General features: G+C 56.5%; 2 protein-coding genes and 1 long non-coding RNA gene across 6 annotated transcripts; 1 reads left to right on the forward strand and 2 right to left on the reverse strand.

The window, feature by feature from the left end:
- Positions 1-22: 22 nt before the first annotated feature.
- On the reverse strand, positions 23-11,708 carry LOC138240744 (uncharacterized). The gene is made up of 3 exons (XR_011189988.1): positions 9,490-11,708; positions 4,714-9,458; positions 23-1,534 (listed from the first exon to the last, which is right to left on the reverse strand). It is a non-coding gene; the product is annotated as an uncharacterized lncRNA (long non-coding RNA).
- On the forward strand, positions 920-9,350 carry LOC138240700 (cytochrome P450 2F5-like). 3 transcript variants are annotated; one of them, XM_069191858.1, is made up of 9 exons: positions 920-1,093; positions 1,174-1,336; positions 1,467-1,616; positions 3,130-3,290; positions 4,465-4,641; positions 4,841-4,982; positions 6,196-6,709; positions 8,491-8,767; positions 9,297-9,350. In XM_069191858.1, exons 1-8 carry the CDS (start codon positions 920-922, stop codon positions 8,762-8,764), a joined length of 1,755 nt encoding a protein of 584 aa, XP_069047959.1. In that variant the 3' UTR covers positions 8,765-8,767; positions 9,297-9,350. The 3 variants fall into 3 exon arrangements, with proteins under 3 accessions (XP_069047959.1, XP_069047960.1, XP_069047958.1); XM_069191859.1 differs by lacking the exon at positions 9,297-9,350 and having other exon boundaries at positions 6,196-6,383; positions 6,568-6,709; positions 8,491-8,672; XM_069191857.1 differs by having other exon boundaries at positions 8,491-9,350.
- A 2,929-nt stretch (positions 11,709-14,637) lies between the features above and the next one.
- Positions 14,638-20,178, reverse strand: LOC138240710 (zinc finger protein 628-like). Of its 2 annotated transcripts, none has more exons than XM_069191892.1 (3): positions 20,046-20,178; positions 18,324-18,841; positions 14,638-16,227 (listed from the first exon to the last, which is right to left on the reverse strand). In XM_069191892.1, the coding sequence occupies exons 2-3, from the start codon at positions 18,608-18,610 to the stop codon at positions 15,072-15,074; spliced, it is 1,443 nt and encodes a 480-aa protein (XP_069047993.1). In that variant the 5' UTR covers positions 18,611-18,841; positions 20,046-20,178; the 3' UTR covers positions 14,638-15,071. The 2 variants fall into 2 exon arrangements, with proteins under 2 accessions (XP_069047993.1, XP_069047992.1); XM_069191891.1 differs by having other exon boundaries at positions 14,638-16,230; positions 20,046-20,171.
- Positions 20,179-21,246: the final 1,068 nt, after the last annotated feature.

A 21,246-nucleotide genomic window follows, 5' to 3' on the forward strand; every position in this document is an offset into this window, starting at 1 on the left:
TCTGAAGTAGAACACAATACACTTATACTGTGTATATATATTTTATTGACGGAAAATATATATATATAATTTATCTGTATCCAACACTACAGTATTAATTCAAACACATTGTGTAATATGTCAGCTGTCTTAACATATCTTAAGCAGCTCCAACAATTACGCTACACATCAAAGGACAGGACAAACTGGTCAACTCATGCTACACGTCATAGGACAAGACGAAGACCCATGAAGGGGTGAAACGAAAGACCCAGTCATGTGCAGGTAGGCTCCTGGACTCCTCTTTCGGCCCTGTTGGCCGACTGCTGGGACCCAGTAGGAGCTGAACCTGCTGGAGCTCCTGTCTCATGTCACACATGTTCTCACACGGCTTCACAATTTCAGCAGAGAGCTGAAATCAGGTAGTGTCTCGAGGGACTGGTGCCGGTCTCCAGTCCCTGGTCAGGTCTCCACCGACTCCGAGACTCGTCGAAGCTGTGCTGTTGGCTGACCAGACCTTGACTGAGTGTACTGGTGCTGTCTCCCTCTGCACTGCTGTCCCTCAGCCATGCAGAGCCTTGTTAACACACACACACCGACAGACAGACAGACAGACAGACAGACAGACAGACAGACAGACAGACAGTCAGTCAGTCAGTCAGTCAGTCAGTCAGTCAGTCAGTCAGTCAGTCAGTCTTTCAATTCAAGGTGCTTTATTAGCATGACCGATGGGTACAATCAGTGTTGCCGAAGCAAATGAAAGTAATGATATTTACATTAAACAAAACAAAAAAAACTCTCTCACACACACTCACAAAGTCTCTCTCTCTCTCACACACACACACACTCTCTCTCTCGGGCCCCACACTGCCAGTGGTCCTGGATAAAAGCACAGACAGAGCCCAGTGCCGCAGACAGAGGCTCGGACTGACTCTCGGGAATGGGGCTGACCAGCTGCTTGGTTCTGGTGGCTGCGGTTCTGGCTGTGATTGGATTCCTGACCCGGAGCAGGAGGAATCCGAGGCGCCGGCTGCCCCCCGGGCCCACACCCCTCCCACTGCTGGGAAACATCCTGCAGATGGACAAGGACGCCCCATTCGAGAGCTTCGTCAGGGTGAGTGTGGGAGAGCGTGAGACTCCCTAGGAGTGTCAGAGAGTGGCGGTGTGTTTGTGAAACCCCTCTCTCTCTCTCAGCTCAGTGAGCGCTATGGGCCTGTGCTCACCGTGTACCTGGGAGGGCAGAGGACGGTGGTTCTGGTCGGGTACGAGGCGGTCCGGGACGCGCTGCTGCAGCAGTCCGACGACTTCACTGGCCGAGCGCCGTTCCCCTTCCTGCAGCGCCTGACCAGGGGCTACGGTCAGTGCGTGCCCACCGGCCTGACAGTCCTCCGGTTCTCCTCACAGGCGGCGCGCCAGGACGACGGGATTGGGTGTTGCGGTCCTGTGCACCTTGACCGGCCGCTGTCCTCTCTCGCTCCCTCTCCCAGGTCTGGCCATCAGCAACGGGCGGCGCTGGGAGCAGCTGCGCGGGTTCACGGTGAACACACTCCGAGACCTGGGCATGGGGAGGAGACGCCTGGAGGAGCAGATACTGGAGGAGAGCCAGCACCTGAGGACAGCACTGGAGGACACACAGGGTTCATACAGACACCGACTGGACACTCCAGTACATGAACACTGCACTGAGAGAGAGAGGGGTTAATACAGACACACTGACTGGACACTCCAGTACATTAACACTGAGAGAGAGGGGTTAATACAGACACACTGACTGGACACTCCAGTACATGAACACTGCACTGAGAGAGAGAGGGGTTAATACAGACACACTGACTGGACACTCCAGTACATGAACACTGCACTGAGAGAGAGAGGGGTTAATACAGACACACTGACTGGACACTCCAGTACATGAACACTGCACTGAGAGAGAGAGGGGTTAATACAGACACACTGACTGGACACTCCAGTACATGAACACTGCACTGAGAGAGAGAGGGGTTCATACAGACACACTGACTGGACACTCCAGTACACTAACACTGCACTGAGAGAGAGAGGGGTTCATACAGACACACTGACTGGACACTCCAGTACATGAACACTGCACTGAGAGAGAGAGGGGTTAATACAGACACACTGACTGGACACTCCAGTACATGAACACTGCACTGAGAGAGAGAGGGGTTCATACAGACACACTGACTGGACACTCCAGTACATGAACACTGCACTGAGAGAGAGAGGGGTTCATACAGACACACTGACTGGACACTCCAGTACATGAACACTGCACTGAGAGAGAGAGGGGTTCATACAGACACACCGACTGGACACTCCAGTACATGAACACTGCACTGAGAGAGAGAGGGGTTAATACAGACACACTGACTGGACACTCCAGTACATGAACACTGCACTGAGAGAGAGAGGGGTTAATACAGACACACTGACTGGACACTCCAGTACATTAACACTGTACTGAGAGAGAGAGGGGTTCATACAGACACACTGACTGGACACTCCAGTACACTAACACTGCACTGAGAGAGAGAGGGGTTCATACAGACACACTGACTGGACACTCCAGTACATGAACACTGCACTGAGAGAGAGAGGGGTTAATACAGACACACTGACTGGACACTCCAGTACATGAACACTGCACTGAGAGAGAGAGGGGTTAATACACACACACTGACTGGACACTCCAGTACATTAACACTGCACTGAGAGAGAGAGGGGTTAATACAGACACACTGACTGGACACTCCAGTACATGAACACTGCACTGAGAGAGAGAGGGGTTCACACAGACACACTGACTGGACACTCCAGTACATGAACACTGCACTGAGAGAGAGAGGGGTTAATACAGACACACTGGACACTCCAGTACATGAACACTGCACTGAGAGAGAGAGGGGTTCATACACACACACTGACTGGACACTCCAGTACATGAACACTGCACTGAGAGAGAGGGGTTCATACAGACACACTGACTGGACACTCCAGTACATGAACACTGCACTGAGAGAGAGAGGGGTTAATACACACACACTGACTGGACACTCCAGTACATGAACACTGCTCTGTTCCTATTGTTGATCTCAGATGGTCCTGCTCCTCTCTCCTCTCCCCCCCAAGGGAGCCCCTGTGACCCCACCTTCACCCTGAGCCGGGCCGTGTCCAACGTGGTCAGCAGGCTGCTGTTCGGCCAGCGCTTCGACTACGCTGACCAGCGCTTCCTGAGGATGGTGCAGCTGCTGCACAAGATCCTGCGCTCCATCAGCGGGAGCTGGGGGCAGGTCTGGCCTGGGGCAGAGGGGCTGGGGCAGGTCTGACCTGGGGCAGAGGGGCTGGGGCAGGTCTGACCTGGGGCAGAGGGGCTGGGGCAGGTCTGACCTGGGGCAGAGGGGCTGGGGCAGGTCTGACCTGGGGCAGAGGGGTTGGGGGCAGGTCTGACCTGGGGCAGAGGGGCTGGGGCAGAGGGCCTGGGGCAGAGGGGCTGGGGCAGGTCTGGCCTGGGGCAGAGGGGCTGGGGGCAGGTCTGACCTGGGGCAGAGGGTCTGGGGCAGAGGGGCTGGGGCAGGTCTGACCTGGGGCAGAGGGGCTGGGGCAGGTCTGGCCTGGGGCAGAGGGGCTGGGGCAGGTCTGACCTGGGGCAGAGGGGCTGGGGGCAGGTCTGGACTGGGGCAGAGGGGCTGGGGCAGGTCTGGCCTGGGGCAGAGGGGCTGGGGCAGGTCTGGCCTGGGGCAGAGGGGCTGGGGCAGGTCTGACCTGGGGCAGAGGGCCTGGGGCAGAGGGGCTGGGGGAGAGGGCCTGGGGCAGAGGGTCTGGGGCAGAGGGGCTGGGGCAGGTCTGGCCTGGGGCAGAGGGGCTGGGGCAGGTCTGACCTGGGGCAGAGGGCCTGGGGGCAGGTCTGGACTGGGGCAGAGGGGCTGGGGCAGGTCTGACCTGGGGCAGAGGGGCTGGGGCAGGTCTGGCCTGGGGCAGAGGGGCTGGGGCAGGTCTGACCTGGGGCAGAGGGCCTGGGGCAGAGGGGCTGGGGGCAGGTCTGGACTGGGGCAGAGGGGCTGGGGGAGAGGGCCTGGGGCAGAGGGGCTGGGGGCAGGTCTGGCCTGGGGCAGAGGGGCTGGGGCAGGTCTGGCCTGGGGCAGAGGGGCTGGGGCAGGTCTGACCTGGGGCAGAGGGGTTGGGGCAGAGGGGCTGGGGCAGGTCTGACCTGGGGCAGGTCTGGCCTGGGGCAGAGGGGCTGGGGGCCGGTCTGACCTGGGGCAGAGGGGCTGGGGCAGGTCTGGCCTGGGGCAGAGGGGTTGGGGGCAGGTCTGGCCTGGGGCAGGTCTGACCCGGGGCAGAGGGGCTGGGGGCAGGTCTGGCCTGGGGAGAGGGGCTGGGGGCAGGTCTGGCCTGGGGCAGGTCTGGCCTGGGGCAGTGTGTCTGTAGCTCTGTGTGTCTGCATGCCTGCCCTGTGCCCCCCAGCTGTATAACCTGTTCCCCTGGCTGCTGGAGCGCCTGCCCGGGCCGCACGAGGAGATCTTCTCTGGCGCGGAGGAGGTGCGCCGGTTCGTGGAGGAGAGAGTCAGGGAGCATCAGGAGACCCTGAGTGCCCACGGCCCCCGAGACTTCATCGACTGCTTCCTGCTCAGGATGCAGCAGGTGCCCCCCGACGCAGCACTTCAGACGCTGACAGTACAGACGTGTCGAGGGACGTCAGCAGAAAACACAAACCTGTGTTTACAGAGAGGCGCGCTGTCTGTCTGCCGGGAGATCACACACTGGGAGCGGGAGTGGGAATTCTGGGATCGGGCTGGTTCCCTGTCTGTGTCGTGACCTCCTCTTCCTCCTCCTCCTCCAGGAGCAGGACAACCCGTCCTCCGAGTTCCACAGGGACAACCTGGTGTCCACGGTGCTGAACCTGCTGCTGGCTGGCACGGAGACCACCAGCACCACCCTGAGATACGCCCTCCTGCTCCTCATCAAGTACCCCCACGTGCAGGGTGAGGCCGCGGGGCGCGAGCGGGGTCACGGGGTCCAGGGGAGGACGCCCCGACCCAGCTGTCCTGCTTGATGGAGCTGCGGTCCAGCTGCTTCTTTCAGGAGGCTCTGCTGTACACCGAGGGTGGTGGGGGTGGGGAACAAGCTGCCCAGCCCTGTTGTTGAAGCTGATACCCTGGCTTCTCTCCAGACACAGCTGGGTGAGCTCCTCCAGTCAGGACAGGAGGCTCTTCTGTACACAGAGGGGGGTGGGGGTGGGGAACAAGCTGCCCAGCCCTGTGGTTGAAGCCGATACCCTGGCTTCTCTCCAGACACAGCTGGGTGAGCTCCTCCAGTCAGGACAGGAGGCTCTTCTGTACACAGAGGGGGGTGGGGGTGGGGAACAAGCTGCCCAGCCCTGTGGTTAAAGCCGATACCCTGGCTTCTCTCCAGACACAGCTGGGTGAGCTCCTCCAGTCAGGACAGGAGGCTCTTCTGTACACAGAGAGGGGTGGGAGTGGGGAACAAGCTGCCCAGCCATGCTGTTGAAGCCAGTACTCTGGCTCCTCTCCAGACACAGCTGGGTGAGCTCCTCCAGTCAGGACAGGAGGCTCTTCTGTACACAGAGGGGGGTGGGGGTGGGGAACAAGCTGCCCAGCCCTGCGGTTGAAGCCGATACCCTGGCTTCTCTCCAGACACAGCTGGGTGAGCTCCTCCAGTCAGGACAGGAGGCTCTTCCGTACACAGAGGGGGGTGGGGGTGGGGAACAAGCTGCCCAGCCCTGCGGTTGAAGCCGATACCCTGGCTTCTCTCCAGACACAGCTGGGTGAGCTCCTCCAGTCAGGACAGGAGGCTCTTCTGTACACAGAGGGGGGTGGGGGTGGGAAACAAGCTGCCCAGCCCTGTGGTTGAAGCCAGTACTCTGGCTCCTCTCCAGACACAGCTGGGATCTCTGGGTCAGTAAGCTAGTTGGTACTGGTTGTGCTGGATGGCTCCTCCCACTCCTGTCCCAGAGAGCCAGTGGCCGGAAATCGTCCGGGTGACACACAGCTCCCCGCGCACAGGGGCGCCCCTGGAGGTGAGGGTTATTCCCAGCTCCCCACGCACAGGGGCGCCCCTGGAGCTGAGGGTTATTCCCAGCTCCCCACGCACAGGGGCGCCCCCTGGGTCTGGCGCTGCCGAGCTCAGGCGGAGAGGATGGCTCCCAGCGTTCCCAGTCGTGCCGTTTCTCCTCAGAGAGGGCCCAGCGGGAGATCGACGAGGTGGTCGGCAGGGAGCGCCCCCCGGCGATGGAAGACCGGCGCTCGCTGCCCTTCACGGACGCCGTGGTCCACGAGGTGCAGAGGCTGCTGGACGTGGTGCCCATGAGCATGCCGCAGATCGCCACCAGGGACATCTCCTTCCGGGGGTACACCATCCCAAAGGTCAGGGCCCCACTGCCCCCGGCCTCGCACCCCTGTCCACACTGGCCTGGGCCCCTGTCCTCAATGGCCTGGGCCCCTGTCCTCAAACCCCTGTCCACACTGCCCCTGTCCTCGCACCCCTGTCCACACTGCCCCGGGCCTGGGCCCCTGTCCGCTGGTGGTCAGTCTCTCCTCCCGTCCCCAGGGCACTGTGGTGATCCCCCTCCTACACTCTGTCCTGCGCGACTCGGCATACTGGCCGTCGCCACGCGCCTTCGACCCCGGACACTTCCTGGACCAGAACGGAGGCTTCAAGAGAAACCCGGCGTTCCTGCCCTTCTCCGCAGGTACCAGCGGGCTCCGCCGAGCTCTGTGCTGACAGAACCACACTCCGCCGAGCTCTGGGCTGACAGAACCGGACAATAGAGCCCTGCAGAGCTCTGTGCTGACAGAACCACACTCCGCAGAGCTCTGTGCTGACAGAACCGGACACTACAGCCCTGCAGAGCTCTGTGCTGACAGAACCGGACACTACAGCCCTGCAGAGCTCTGTGCTGACAGAACCACACTCCGCAGAGCTCTGTGCTGACAGAACTGGACACTACAGCTCTGCAGAGCTCTGTGCTGACAGAACCACACTCCGCAGAGCTCTGTGCTGACAGAACCGGACACTACAGCCCTGCAGAGCTCTGTGCTGACAGAACCACACTCCGCAGAGCTCTGTGCTGACAGAACTGGACACTACAGCCCTGCAGAGCTCTGTGCTGACAGAACCACACTCCGCAGAGCTCTGTGCTGACAGAACTGGACACTACAGCTCTGCAGAGCTCTGTGCTGACAGAACTGCACTCCGCAGAGCTCTGTGCTGACAGAACCGGACACTACAGCTCTGCAGAGCTCTGTGCTGACAGAACTGCACTCCGCAGAGCTCTGTGCTGATGGACAGAACCCGACAGTGGAGCTCTGCAGAGCTCTGTGCTGACAGAACCACACTCCGCAGAGCTCTGTGCTGATGGACAGAACCCGACAGTGGAGCTCTGCAGAGCTCTGTGCTGACAGAACTGCACTCCGCAGAGCTCTGTGCTGACAGAACCACACTCCGCAGAGCTCTGTGCTGACAGAACCGGACACTACAGCCCTGCAGAGCTCTGTGCTGACAGAACCGCACTCCGCAGAGCTCTGTGCTGACAGAACTGGACACTACAGCCCTGCAGAGCTCTGTGCTGACAGAACCACACTCCGCAGAGCTCTGTGCTGACAGAACTGGACACTACAGCCCTGCAGAGCTCTGTGCTGACAGAACCACACTCCGCAGAGCTCTGTGCTGACAGAACTGGACACTACAGCTCTGCAGAGCTCTGTGCTGACAGAACTGCACTCCGCAGAGCTCTGTGCTGACAGAACCGGACACTACAGCTCTGCAGAGCTCTGTGCTGACAGAACTGCACTCCGCAGAGCTCTGTGCTGATGGACAGAACCCGACAGTGGAGCTCTGCAGAGCTCTGTGCTGACAGAACCACACTCCGCAGAGCTCTGTGCTGATGGACAGAACCCGACAGTGGAGCTCTGCAGAGCTCTGTGCTGACAGAACTGCACTCCGCAGAGCTCTGTGCTGACAGAACCACACTCCGCAGAGCTCTGTGCTGACAGAACCGGACACTACAGCCCTGCAGAGCTCTGTGCTGACAGAACTGCACTCCGCAGAGCTCTGTGCTGACAGAACCACACTCCGCAGAGCTCTGTGCTGACAGAACTGGACACTACAGCTCTGCAGAGCTCTGTGCTGACAGAACCGCACTCCGCAGAGCTCTGTGCTGACAGAACCGGACACTACAGCCCTGCAGAGCTCTGTGCTGACAGAACTGCACTCCGCAGAGCTCTGTGCTGACAGAACCACACTCCGCAGAGCTCTGTGCTGACAGAACTGGACACTACAGCTCTGCAGAGCTCTGTGCTGACAGAACCGCACTCCGCAGAGCTCTGTGCTGACAGAACTGGACACTACAGCCCTGCAGAGCTCTGTGCTGACAGAACCGCACTCCGCAGAGCTCTGTGCTGACAGAACTGGACACTACAGCTCTGTGCCGAGTGCTGGGAGCTGCACTCACTGGGCTCTCCTGTGTCCCAGGGAAGCGCTCCTGTGTGGGGGAGCCCCTGGCCCGGATGGAGCTCTTCCTGTTCCTGGCCTCGCTGCTGCAGAGATTCTCCTTCTCCGCCCCGCTGGGGCCCGACTCGGTCGACATCCGCCCCAACCTCAGCGCCATCGCCAACCTGCCCCGGCCCTACCAGCTGATCGCCAGGCCGCGGTGAGGCGGCGCCAGGCTGGGGGGGACCCCCCACCAGCCACCACAGAGGCAGACAACAAGCGTCACAAACTGACGAACCCCAAGAGTACAGGTTAACTCCTGTCCACCGGAAGTCATCTCTTCTCATGGGACTGTAATTTCTGGCTGAGCAATATCAGCACACTGTCAGTGATATCAATATACTGTCGCTTAGCAATATCAGCACATTGTCAGTGATTTCAATATACTGTCACTTAGCAATATCAGCACACTGTCAGCGATATCAATATACTGTCACTTAGCGATATCAGCACACTGTCAGTGATATCAATATACTGTCACTTAGCGATATCAGCACATTGTCAGTGATATCAATATACTGTCGCTTAGCGATATCAGCACACTGTCAGTGATATCAATATACTGTCGCTTAGCGATATCAGCACATTGTCAGTGATATCAATATACTGTCGCTTAGCGATATCAGCACATTGTCAGTGATATCAATATACAGTCGCTTAGCGATATCAGCACACTGTCAGTGATATCAATATACTGTCGCTTAGCGATATCAGCACACTGTCAGTGATATCAATATACTGTCGCTTAGCGATATCAGCACACTGTCAGTGATATCAATATACTGTCGCTTAGTGATATCAGCACATTGTCAGTGATATCAATATACTGTCACTTAGCAATATCAGCACACTGTCAGTGATATCAATATACTGTCGCTTAGTGATATCCAATACTCAATAACTAGTCACTATCAATATCCTGTGACTCAGTGATAGCTCATCCTCGGTACCTGTGACTCAGTGATAGCTCGTCCTCAGTACCTGTGCAATATCAATCCAGGATGGGGTCTGGTTAAATGTATACTCCCCCGGTCAGGCCTGATACAGTCGCTGTACCTGTTGGTATCTCATGAACATCGCTGTTTACACCTGGTGTAGTGTCCCCGGCTCCGGTGGAGTTTGCTATTGCGCTTGTACATCTTGACTGCGCCCCCCTTTATTGAGCACGAACCCATCCATAAGCACAGGGTACAGTGCGCGTTAACCAGGGGTGCAGCAGCAGCGATCCATCACATGCGGCAGTTCAGCTCGAACTCATGCTGGCCCTGGGGGCGCGCGGCCAGTGAATTACAGACTGTCGGAGGCGAGGACCTCGCTGTGAATCCGGTCGAGCCGAGCGTCCGCGGTCACTCAGCTTGAGGAGGATAACCGGACAGTGTCCGGGGTCCCGGAGCAGCCGCAGGGAGGGAAGAGCCAGTATCCGGTTTCAGAGGGGCACACGGATCTCCAGGGGGGCTCCGGGCTGGAGACACACCGGCAGCACTCGCAGCCCTATAAACCTGTCGAGTCTTCGGCGGACAAACGAGTCCCCTCCTGTCCATCCTGACTCGATGGGAGAGAGAGAGCCGCGTGTCCCGGCCCAGACGCACTGGGCAGCAGGCTGGGGAGAGGCAGGGAAGTTCTCTCGGGACCCCGTTGGCCCAGGAGAATCTTTAGACATTGAGCCCGTCTCCCTGTCTGCCCTCTGATGGAGACACTCACATCGTAGTCGTGAATGTCACAACATCTAGATTCTAGAGCTGTTTGGGACGATTCAGTCCAAGGATGGTTCATTTTTATCTTTAATTATGACAAACGTCGTTTTGTTCTTGGGTTGGGGGGGGGAGGGATTGGGAGGTCCTCACCCCCTCCGGCCCGAGGCTCCGGGTCCGAGCAGGACCCCACAGCCGCCTGGCCAAACACGCCTCGACACCATTGATGAGCTACTGTAATTCTTTTATTTTTTGTTAAAAACAAACTGTTCCACAAGTGACTAATGAAATTGTTATTCCATACTGTGTGTGAGACAGGCCAGTTTTATCCAAGCTGACACATTTCACATAGTCACAAATGTTAAAGGTACCGGATCTCTGTACATTCGTGTAATGGGAACCCAGTAACATCAAAGCCCATTACCCAGTTTCACATCCTCCATCCTCAGGACAGAAACATTTGGCGGAGAAATTCAGAAACGAACGTCAGTATAGAGAAACCTGCATGTCTCTATACGCCAGAAGCCATATCACCCTGCAACTCACAACTGGCAACCCACTGAAGCTAAGCAGGTGTGAGCCTGGTCAGTACCTGGATGGGAGACCCTATGGGAAAACTAAGGTTGCTGCTGGGAGAGGTGTTAGTGGGGCCAGCAGGGGGCGCTCACCCTGCAGTCCATGTGGGTCCTAATGCCCCAGTATTGTGACGGGGACACTATACTGTAAACAGGTGCCGTCCTTCGGATGAGACGTAAAACTGAGGTCCTGACTCTCTGTGGTCATTAAAAATCACAGGGCGCTTCTCGAAAAGAGTAGGGGTGTAACCCTGGCGTCCTGGCCAAATTTCCCATTGGCCCTTATCAATCATGGCCTCCTAATAATCCCCCGCTGTGAATTGGCTCCATCACTCTGCTCTCCTCCCCACTGAGAGCTGGTGTGTGGGGAGTGTTCTGGCGCACTATGGCTGCCGTCGCATCATCCAGGTGGGGCTGCACACTGGTGGTGGTGGAGGGGATCCCCATTACCTGTACAGCGCTTTGAGTGGAGTGTCCAGAAAAGCGCTATATAAGTGTAAGCAGTTATTATTATTATGTCTCATCAGGCCCAGACAGCCGTCGACTCCTGGCGGGGGTCGGGGGGAGGGCACACTGGACAGGGCAGCAGGGCACCAGGGCAGCAGTCCACCCTGGGGCACACGGTTTCTTTACACAGAGGGTGGTGGGAGCGTGGGACTTGTTCCCGATGTTGCAGAAAGCAGCAAAGACTCGGAACCAGAACAGCGCCGCTCACCAGCCACTCGCAGAAACAAACAGTTAAATATTTGCAGCATACAAAAAAACAACACCACTCAAGGCGACGCTAGTGCCCGCTGTGTGTAAAAACAATGTAGACGCCTTTAAGCCGTGCGGAGACTGATCGCTGCTGTGCGTTTAAAATCCACAAGTCGATTCTCACGCTCGTGTGTCTGTTTCTTCTCCAGTAATTCTATCTACCCTCTCGGACCCGTGTGCGCACCTGTGTCACCCGAACCCGGGACTGAGCTCGGGTTTCACACCCGGTCCGGTCCAGTCCGACCCGACCCAACCCGTTCTCTCACCCCATCCAGGACGCGCCGTCCGTGGTGACTCCACGCCTCCCCCCCCACCCGTAGGAAGTCGGTCCTTCGGCTTTCTGGATCCGGCGGAAACGGTTTCCCCCCCGAGAGTCGGTTCCGGTGTCCGATTGAGCTGGAGGAGCCGAGGGGACATGTGACGGTCCGGACCCGGGTGCGAGTAGGGTTGTGTACTAAATGCACACGGGGAGGCGGGAATGCGGCTGCATTTAATAGCGCTACTTGCGGCCGACGGTTTAATTGAGATCTATAACCCCCCCGCTTCTTCCTGAGCCGGGCGGGAACCAGGAAAGTCTCATTGCAATTTGTTTTTGCAATTTAAAAATAGAAGAAAGGGTTCTTGAAACTATGGCTGTATATGTTTTAATGTTTTATAACTCTGAGTGTCACTGTACACAACGCAAAAGGTTACAGTACTGTATACAAAATGATTAAAACAGTACAGCAGAAGACGTTCATCACCCTGAAAGCGTGTAGATTTGTTCTTAGTCCAAAATACAAAACCGACTTAATTAACTAATTAAAGCTCTGAATCCGTGGTTTATGAACCTGGTTCCGGGGAAATGTTTCTGCTGCATTTTATTACAGATGCCGATCTCTGTGGCGAATTGATGGTTCTGCGCTCAGTCCACGAAGTCAGTAACACTCAGCTTGAAGTGAACGGAAACTATCAGCTCAGTGTGAAGCACTGCAAGCCCTTTAACAATGTATATACCTATACAATACACTGCAAGGTGAACCTGTCAGAGTACCACTTTATAATTTTAAAAAGGAAATGCAACACATAAGGGGACAGGAGCTCGTTTGGTAGTTAGCAGCTAACTGTTCGGAGAACCTGCACCAGCTGGTTCCTGAAGGAAGCCAGACTATCAGCTTCAGCAACACACAACACAGCTGGTTGTCAGTGCCTCATAACCTTCTCTTTCAGGACTAAAGAGATTCAGCTCCTTTTGCCTGCCAGGAATGAACATATCCGATCACTCTCAACTGATTCCAGAACAGCGACGTTCAAAATAAAGCCTTCCTACTGTGAAAATAAGATAATACCGTATGTCTACATAGTACAATATACAGTATCGCGGAGTAAGATCATTATCCCAGTACTGGCGTGGATTATAGACTGCACAGACGTTAAACATAAAAATAACAGCCAACCTAAAGACACATCTGCTGTACAGGGAGAAAACGACCACAGTCCCCAGGGACAGCTGTCCAGGCACACTGGATCAGGACTGTAGCTGTGAAGTTCAGGTTCACTGACTGCTGACTGGTAAACGTCCAGGAACAGACCAGTAACCCAGATACTAAGGCACACCAGTCCCACTGAGCCCCTTTCATCAGGCAGAAATGACTTGAAAATGCACATCATGTTATAGAGCTGTCTTTTGTGAGACTGGAAAGCACTCCAATACAGCTGCCAACATTTCTATACTATAAAAGCATCTTTTAATCCACTTTAATGCAATTTTAAGATGCACTCAAAGAAAGAGCAAGCTTTCAGAATGCGTCTTTGACACTATCCACTGCACACGGTCAAGATTATCACTCATGAATACCGTCCTTGGCTCCTTTGTAAGGAAATACATTGAAGGAAAGTCCCCAAACTGACCAGCAGGTGGCAACAAAACAGTTCTACCTGAGGAGCATGTGTGCAGAGCCCGCCTGTTCTTCAGGAAAACTCCACCTCCTCTGATCCCTGGAAACTGGAAAGAATCCCATCTCTTCCCATCTCTGTCCCGGCTCATCCTGCAACCCCTCAGCTTCCTCCGGACCGTGTCCGTGAAGCCCGCATCCCGAGGGAACAGGTGGAAACTTTGTGAAAGTGCATTTAAAATCAACAGCTGAAGGGACTACACAGAGGGTGGTGGGGGTGGGGAACAAGCTCTTCAGCCATGTTGTTGAAGCCGATACCCTGGCTTCTCTCCAGACACAGCTGGGTGAGCTCCTCCAGTCAGGACAGGAGGATCGACTGTACACAGAGAGGGGTGGGGGTGTGGAACAAGCAGATACCCTGGCTTCTTTCAAGAAAGGGCTGAATGAGATCTTGCAATTAATTACCTACTAACTACCAAACAAACCAGATGGGCTGATTGGTCTCCTTGTTTGTCCTTTTCATGTTCGGAGGTCGTTAATGGATTGTAGCACATTGAAAAGGGGCCTGGTGCCTCTTGCCTTGAGCTTCTGCGAACATCTGTGCAGCAAGATGATTCCCTGCAGGACGACCAGCGTCAGGCTGTGAAGAGTCACACTCCAGCTTCAACTCCCACCTGACCTCTTTCACCCACGGACTTATCTGTCACAGTGATTGACGAGTCATGGCAAATCTTAAAAAAGAGCAGTGACTCAGATCGCACACTGGTGAACTCCGCTCTGCTCAAAGACAAGAAAATATCTTACATTTTTGTCAGTAGAGGGCAGGGAAACACAGATTCGCGTTCCACGTGTAGTTCAACAGACACGATGACGACGAGCTCACGGGTGAAGACGCACACGCCGCACTACAGCGTACCCGCAGAAGGGCTGGTCACTGCCTGCTGACCGTCACAGCCCAGGGGCCACTCTGGAAATGCAAATGACGTTTATCCAATCCAGAACAAAAGATGACAGTCCGAGAACTGTTCCGAGAAGGACACACCCAGGAGAGAGTGCTCCGGTGCAGTCCAGGGCTCAGAACTCGACCGCGAGACACGTGCTCAGCAAATCCACTCACTGCTACTGAACACACCACACCCTGCACACTGTTCCAGCTGCTGATAGGGTACGGAACCACTACTGTTTAAGGAAGCTGCATTTTAATAAATGCATTCAAATAACTGGAAATTCAGATACACGCCAATCATTTTATTTCTATTACACAGCTCCTGTCCCCTTGAGGCCACTCAGCCACACCCAAGTGACCACACGATGTCCGTCACCCTGACCTCGTCCTGAGGCCTCCAGCAGGACGTCTGTGGTCACGCCTGTCAGGCAGCACAGTGGCCTTCCCTGCCCCCCCTCTGCTCAGTAACGCCCCCGCCTCCTGCCACGAAACCCGACTGTCCTCTTCCAGGCGACGGCGTCGTGAACCGACTGGCGTACGTTCCCGGGACACCAGGGAGGCCGGCCAAGGAACAGCTGGGCGCTGAAGGACGGACACCTAGAGCCGCAACCGGGCCCAGCAGGTCCAGGCGATCCCTCCTGGGCCCGGGGCTGAGCTCGGCGCCACGCCCCCGCCGCAGGGGAACCACACGGCGCCCGGGTCTCTCGCCCCTCGCCTGCCCTCACAGCACCACCTCGACCTCGTACACCACTTCCTGCGGGGGCGCCCTCGCTCCCTGCCGCTCCCCGCGTGGCGCCCCGGCTTGCCCGTACTTGTTGTAGTTGTGGTCGGCCTGGACCTTGTGCGCCGCCCGCTCGGGCGCGGCGGGCGCGGCGGGGGCGGGGGCGGGGGGGGGCCGCGGCGCCCCCGGCTGGTGCGTCTGCAGGTGGCGCTTCATGTTGAGCTCCAGGCGGAAGTCGCGGCGGCAGACGGGGCAGCTGAATGAGCGCGCGCCGGAGTGCACGCGCTGGTGGATCTTCACCGAGCGGCGGCAGGCGAAGCTCTTCTGGCACACGGGGCAGGCGTGGGCGTCGCCGCCGGCGTGCGTGCGGGCGTGCCGCTTCAGCGCGTTGCGGGAGATGAAGCCCTTGCCGCAGCGCGGGCAGCCGAAGGGCCGCTCGCCCGTGTGGATGCGCTGGTGCTCCTTGAGCACGGAGCGCACCCGGAAGCTCTTCTGGCACACGGGGCAGGCGTGCTTCCGCCGCGCCAGGCCCGCCGCGCGGTCGGCGTGCACCAGCCGGTGCTGCTGCAGGTACTTCTTGACCACGAAGCTCTTGCCGCAGGTGTCGCAGGCGAAGGGGCGCTCGCCGCGGTGCCGCCGCTGGTGGTCCTTGAGGATGGTGTTGCGGGTGAAGCTCTTGCCGCACAGCGGGCAGGTGTAGGGCCGCTCGCCCGTGTGCGTGCGCTCGTGCTGCTGGAAGTGGCCCTTGGTGCGGAAGATCTTCTCGCAGAAGGCGCAGGCGTAGGTGACGTAGTGCTGCTTGCGCTTCTTCAGGTACAGCAGGCCGGTGTAGCTCTTCTGGGGGGGCGGGGGCGGGGGCGGGGGCGCGGCGCGGCCCCCCGACACGGGCTCCTCCTCCGGCTCCGCCTTCACGCCCGCGGCCGGGCCCGGCGGGTCGGGGGGCTCCGCCTTCACGCGGACGGGCGGGGCGGCCCCCGGCTCACCGCCCGGCCGGGGGGGGGCGCCGCACTCCAGCCCCGCGGGCTCCGGCTTCACCGGGGGGTCGCACCGCTGCTCGACCTCCTCGCACTTGACGATGTCGTAGTCCAGCTCCGCGGCCTCCTGCTTGACGCGGACGGGCTCCGGCCCGGCTTCTCCCGGCTTCTCCCCCGGCGCCCTGCTGCACGGAGAGAGACGGCATGAGCACTGTCCCGGGTCAGTCATACACGGCGCACACTCACACACACTCCTACACACGCAGAGACTCCAGAACTGCCCCTGAATTCACACACCCTGGGACTGACTGGGGCAGCGAACACACAGCCCAGTTCTCCTGAATTCACACAGCCCAGTTCTCCTGAATTCACACAGCCCAGTTCTCCTGAATTCACACACCCTGGGACTGACTGGGGCAGCAATCACTCAGCCCAGTTCTCCTAAATTCACACACTCTGGGACTGACTGGGGCAGAAATCACAGAGCCCAGTTCTCCTGAATTCACACACTCTGGGACTGACTGGGGCAGCGATCACACAGCCCAGTTCTCCTGAATTCACACAGCCCAGTTCTCCTGAATTCACACACTCTGGGACTGACTGGGGCAGCAATCACACAGCCCAGTTCTCCTGAATTCACACACTCTGGGACTGACTGGGGCAGCGATCACACAGCCCAGTTCTCCTGAATTCACACACTCTGGGACTGACTGGGGCAGCGAACACACAGCCCAGTTCTCCTGAATTCACACAGCCCAGTTCTCCTGAATTCACACAGCCCAGTTCTCCTGAATTCACACACCCTGGGACTGACTGGGGCAGAAATCACAGAGCCCAGTTCTCCTGAATTCACACACTCTGGGACTGACTGGGGCAGAAATCACAGAGCCCAGTTCTCCTGAATTCACACTCTGGGACTGACTGGGGCAGCGATCACACAGCCCAGTTCTCCTGAATTCACACACTCTGGGACTGACTGGGGCAGCAATCACACAGCCCAGTTCTCCTGAATTCACACACTCTGGGACTGACTGGGGCAGCGAACACACAGCCCAGTTCTCCTGAATTCACACAGCCCAGTTCTCCTGAATTCACACACCCTGGGACCGACTGGGGCAGCAATCACTCAGCCCAGTTCTCCTAAATTCACACACCCTGGGACTGACTGGGGCAGTGATCACAGTGCCCAGTTCTCCTGAATTCACACAGTTCAGTTCTCCTGAATTCACAAACTCTGGGACTGACCAGGGCAGCGATCACACAGCCCAGTTCTCCTGAATTCACACACTCTGGGACTGACCAGGGCAGCAATCACACAGCCCAGTTCTCCTGAATTCACACACTCTGGGACTGACTGGGGCAGAAATCACAGAGCCCAGTTCTCCTGAATTCACACACTCTGGGACTGACTGGGGAAGCGATCACACAGCCCAGTTCTCCTGAATTCACACACCCTGGGACTGACTGGGGCAGCGATCACACAGCCCAGTTCTCCTGAATTCACACACCCTGGGACTGACTGGGGCAGAAATCACAGAGCCCAGTTCTCCTGAATTCACACACCCTGGGACTGACTGGGGCAGCGATCACACAGCCCAGTTCTCCTGAATTCACACACCCTGGGACTGACTGGGGCAGCGATCACACAGCCCAGTTCTCCTGAATTCACACACTCTGGGACTGACTGGGGCAGCGATCACACAGCCCAGTTCTCCTGAATTCACACACTCTGGGACTGACTGGGGCAGCGAACACACAGCCCAGTTCTCCTGAATTCACACAGCCCAGTTCTCCTGAATTCACACAGCCCAGTTCTCCTGAATTCACACAGCCCAGTTCTCCTGAATTCACACACCCTGGGACTGACTGGGACAGCGAACACACAGCCCAGTTCTCCTGAATTCACACACCCTGGGACTGACTGGGTCAGCGATCACACAGCCCAGTTCTCCTGAATTCACACAGCCCAGTTCTCCTGAATTCACACACTCTGGGACTGACTGGGGAAGCGATCACACTCAGCCTCAGCTCTGCTACAAAACGCATCTCTTCATGTGCGACAGCTGCTGCCTTCACTCCTCCCCACCACTCTGGAAGACTGCTGGCAGGATAGGGGCCACTCGCTCCGGAGTTCTCCAAACAGCACCCCCATTCCTAAAACACGCGATCCCTCTGACCCCCCACAGACTTGAGCCCATAATACAAACACACACACACACAGCGAGACCATGCAAAGTCCCCACAGACAGCTCGGGCCGAACCCCGGATCAGCACTCACACGCTGGTGGGCACGGCGTCGGGCTTGAGGCGGGTCTTGGGCTTGCAGCCCAGCAGCTCGGCCTTGAGGTCGCGCTCGTAGCAGTCCGGGGTGAAGTGGTCCTCGCACACCACGGCGTTGCGGCCGAACGGGAAGGTGTCCAGCGTGTGGCCCGTGCCCAGATTGTGGAGCCATTTCTTCACGATGACCGCCCGCTCGGGGTTGGTGGGCTTGGGGACGCAGAAGAATTTCTTCTTGACGGTCTTGCGCCGGCTGTTGGTGCAGCCGAGCGCCTTGCACTGCCACATGCTGGGGGCGGCGCCGCGGGTTGATCTGGGCCCGTCCGAGCGCCAGCGGGCTCACAGTCTCCGACCGCCACGGTACCTCCGCCCTGCGGGTCGGACCCGGAGCCCAGCCGGCACCGTGTGGCTACAAGGTGTCCCAGCGCGCAGCTGCGCCAGGAGACGTCGCGCAGCGCTGACGTAAGGGGGGATGCGTCACAGGGACGCGCCGGGGCAACCGGGCGCTGGCGGCATGCTCTGCAGACAGACAGAGAGAGAGAAATGAGGGGGGACCCGGAGGATGTCTTTTATGGCTCCGCACGGACCCCCTCCCCGATACTTTTTACTGTTTCGATCACAGTAAAGATATGTTGTTGGTGTTCACCAGGGTGCCCGAGGTGTCGCGTTCAAGAGGAGAGCGTCGCCGGATGATGACGCAACTTGTTTATTTTTTTCCTTAGGCACATGAGGGCTCTGGGATTTTTAATAGAATTTAAATAATGTTTCAGCTCCACCTCAAAAGAACTAAAAAGGGGAGTATTATTAGACCATTTGGATTTATGGATGTGAAATTTACCAAGAATGATTAATAAATTGACGATAAATAAATGCTCTTTTTCCAAATTTTCTACTAAACAGTACAATAAAATGTCAAAATCCTTCAATCTAAAAAACACCTTTAACTGCCTGCAAACAAAACTCTGTAAATCCGTCCAAAACAACTTCACAAACCTACACCTAACAAATAAATGCACCAAAGATTCATTTTCCGCCCGACAAAAAACACACAGATCATCCTGCTCATGCTTAAATTTAAAGAGTACTAATTTCACTGGATAAAACTTATGAATGATTTTAAACGATATCTCTTTAACTTTAGTTTTCTGTTTGTGTTTGTTCTCTTATACCTAATTTGATCCTCTGATTGTATTTGTATTTGTAAATTATTTACAAATTTAATAAAAAAATTCTTTAAAAAAATACCAAAACAAAAAAAAAACATGAGGGCTCTGGGGGAGAGACTACAAACCCGACAGTCATCATCCTCCAGCACTGCTCCCTTTTAATGCCCGTCAGGTGGAAATTCACTGTTGCTTAAAATACACCAAAAGCATGGAAAATGACAGGGTCAAAAAATGATTTGTTAAAACTTTGATGTGATAAAACATCGGACTGCTCAGATTTGTAATTGTCTCTGGTGACAACGTTCGTTTTTGTAACAGTTTCTGTTACTCACCTGTCGTTTACGGATACTGTTTCTCCCTATTTGATGTTTATGATGTTTTAATAAAGTTTGGAACCAAAAATAAAAAAGTGTCGAACTTTTTGCTACGATGCAATTGCAGGTGTTAAGGTTTTGATTTTTCAATTTTCTTCAAAATATCGTCAGAAATCCCCTGATTCACACAACGCAACGAAATGCATACAAGTCGTTCGGTCAGCGCGGTGTGAAGTAACTTACCCGACGGTGTTTTCGGAAATGGAGCTATTTGCGGTTTACGGGTTTGTGTGCGATGTAGATAAACAGAGCCTGGACACTCTGTTCAGCACTCTGCTGTCACTCGTGCTCACAGCAGAGTCCCCAGACACCCGTTAACCCGCCAGCAAGTGTTTGAGTGTGGAAGGAAACCAGAGCACCCGGGGGAAACTCACACCAGCATGGGGAGAACACGCAGACTCCCCACAGACAGCACCCCAGGGACTGACCCCAGTGCTGACCACTGCACCACCATGAGGCCCCTGGTCTTAATCACTGCTCCCAAATTCGGTTCGGGAGGTATCCTGGATGAGAGGAGACCCCGCCTCATCACCCGCTGCTGATGAGAGACACATTGTCACATGCAGACGCCGTAAGACGCAGAAGGTTCTTCACTGAAGCTTCCAAATAAACAGATCAACTTGCTCTTCAGTGTGTGATGTGAGTGAAATATCTTGTTCTCGGGGGGGGGGGTCAGTGTGGATATCAGCAGGGGGTGGGGTCAGTGTCAGTGTCAGCAGGGGGTGGAGTCAGTGTGGATATCAGCAGGGGGTGGGGTCAGTGTCAGTGTCAGCAGGGGGTGGAGTCAGTGTGGATATCAGCAGGGGGTGGGGTCAGTGTGGATATCAGCAGGGGGTGGGGTCAGTGTCAGTGTCAGCAGGGGGTGGGGTCAGTGTGGATATCAGCAGGGGGTGGGGTCAGTGTGGATATCAGCAGGGGGTGGGGTCAGTGTCAGTGTCAGCAGGGGGTGGGGTCAGTGTGGATATCAGCAGGGGGTGGAGTCAGTGTGGATATCAGCAGGGGGTGGGGTCAGTGTGGATATCAGCAGGGGGTGGGGTCAGTGTCAGTGTCAGCAGGGGGTGGGGTCAGTGTGGATATCAGCAGGGGGTGGGGTCAGTGTGGATATCAGCAGGGGGTGGGGTCAGTGTCAGTGTCAGCGTCAGCAGGGGGTGGGGTCAGTGTGGATATCAGCAGGGGGTGGGGTCAGTGTGGATATCAGCAGGGGGTGGGGTCAGTGTCAGTGTCAGCAGGGGGTGGGGTCAGTGTCGGTATCTCTGACCACAGAAACTTCGGGACTGGGCCAGACAAAGTTCTGATCGCGGGAGACAGTCAGCTCCACAGGACCGGGCCGGACACTCGGACTAAGACCGGAGCTCAGTGCATTCGTGCTGCTCGGGACACAAGA

The sequence above is a fragment of the Lepisosteus oculatus genome, chromosome 7, assembly GCF_040954835.1.
Source record: "Lepisosteus oculatus isolate fLepOcu1 chromosome 7, fLepOcu1.hap2, whole genome shotgun sequence".
Classification (NCBI taxonomy): Eukaryota; Metazoa; Chordata; class Actinopteri; order Semionotiformes; family Lepisosteidae; genus Lepisosteus; species Lepisosteus oculatus.

What these genes read in the sequence shown, in the direction of transcription:
- LOC138240710 (XM_069191891.1), bottom strand. Translation starts at nt 18,610, where the DNA reads ATGTGGCAGTGCAAGGCGCTCGGCTGCACCAACAGCCGGCGCAAGACC. An exon ending in GACGCCGTGCCCACCAGCGT is followed by an intron (nt 16,231 to 18,323) that starts GTGAGTGCTGAT and finishes CTCTCCGTGCAG; the next exon opens with CAGGGCGCCGGGGGAGAAGC.
- LOC138240700 (XM_069191857.1), top strand. Translation starts at nt 920, where the DNA reads ATGGGGCTGACCAGCTGCTTGGTTCTGGTGGCTGCGGTTCTGGCTGTG. An exon ending in TCAGCGGGAGCTGGGGGCAG is followed by an intron (nt 3,291 to 4,464) that starts GTCTGGCCTGGG and finishes TGTGCCCCCCAG; the next exon opens with CTGTATAACCTGTTCCCCTG. An exon ending in GTTCCTGCCCTTCTCCGCAG is followed by an intron (nt 6,710 to 8,490) that starts GTACCAGCGGGC and finishes CCTGTGTCCCAG; the next exon opens with GGAAGCGCTCCTGTGTGGGG.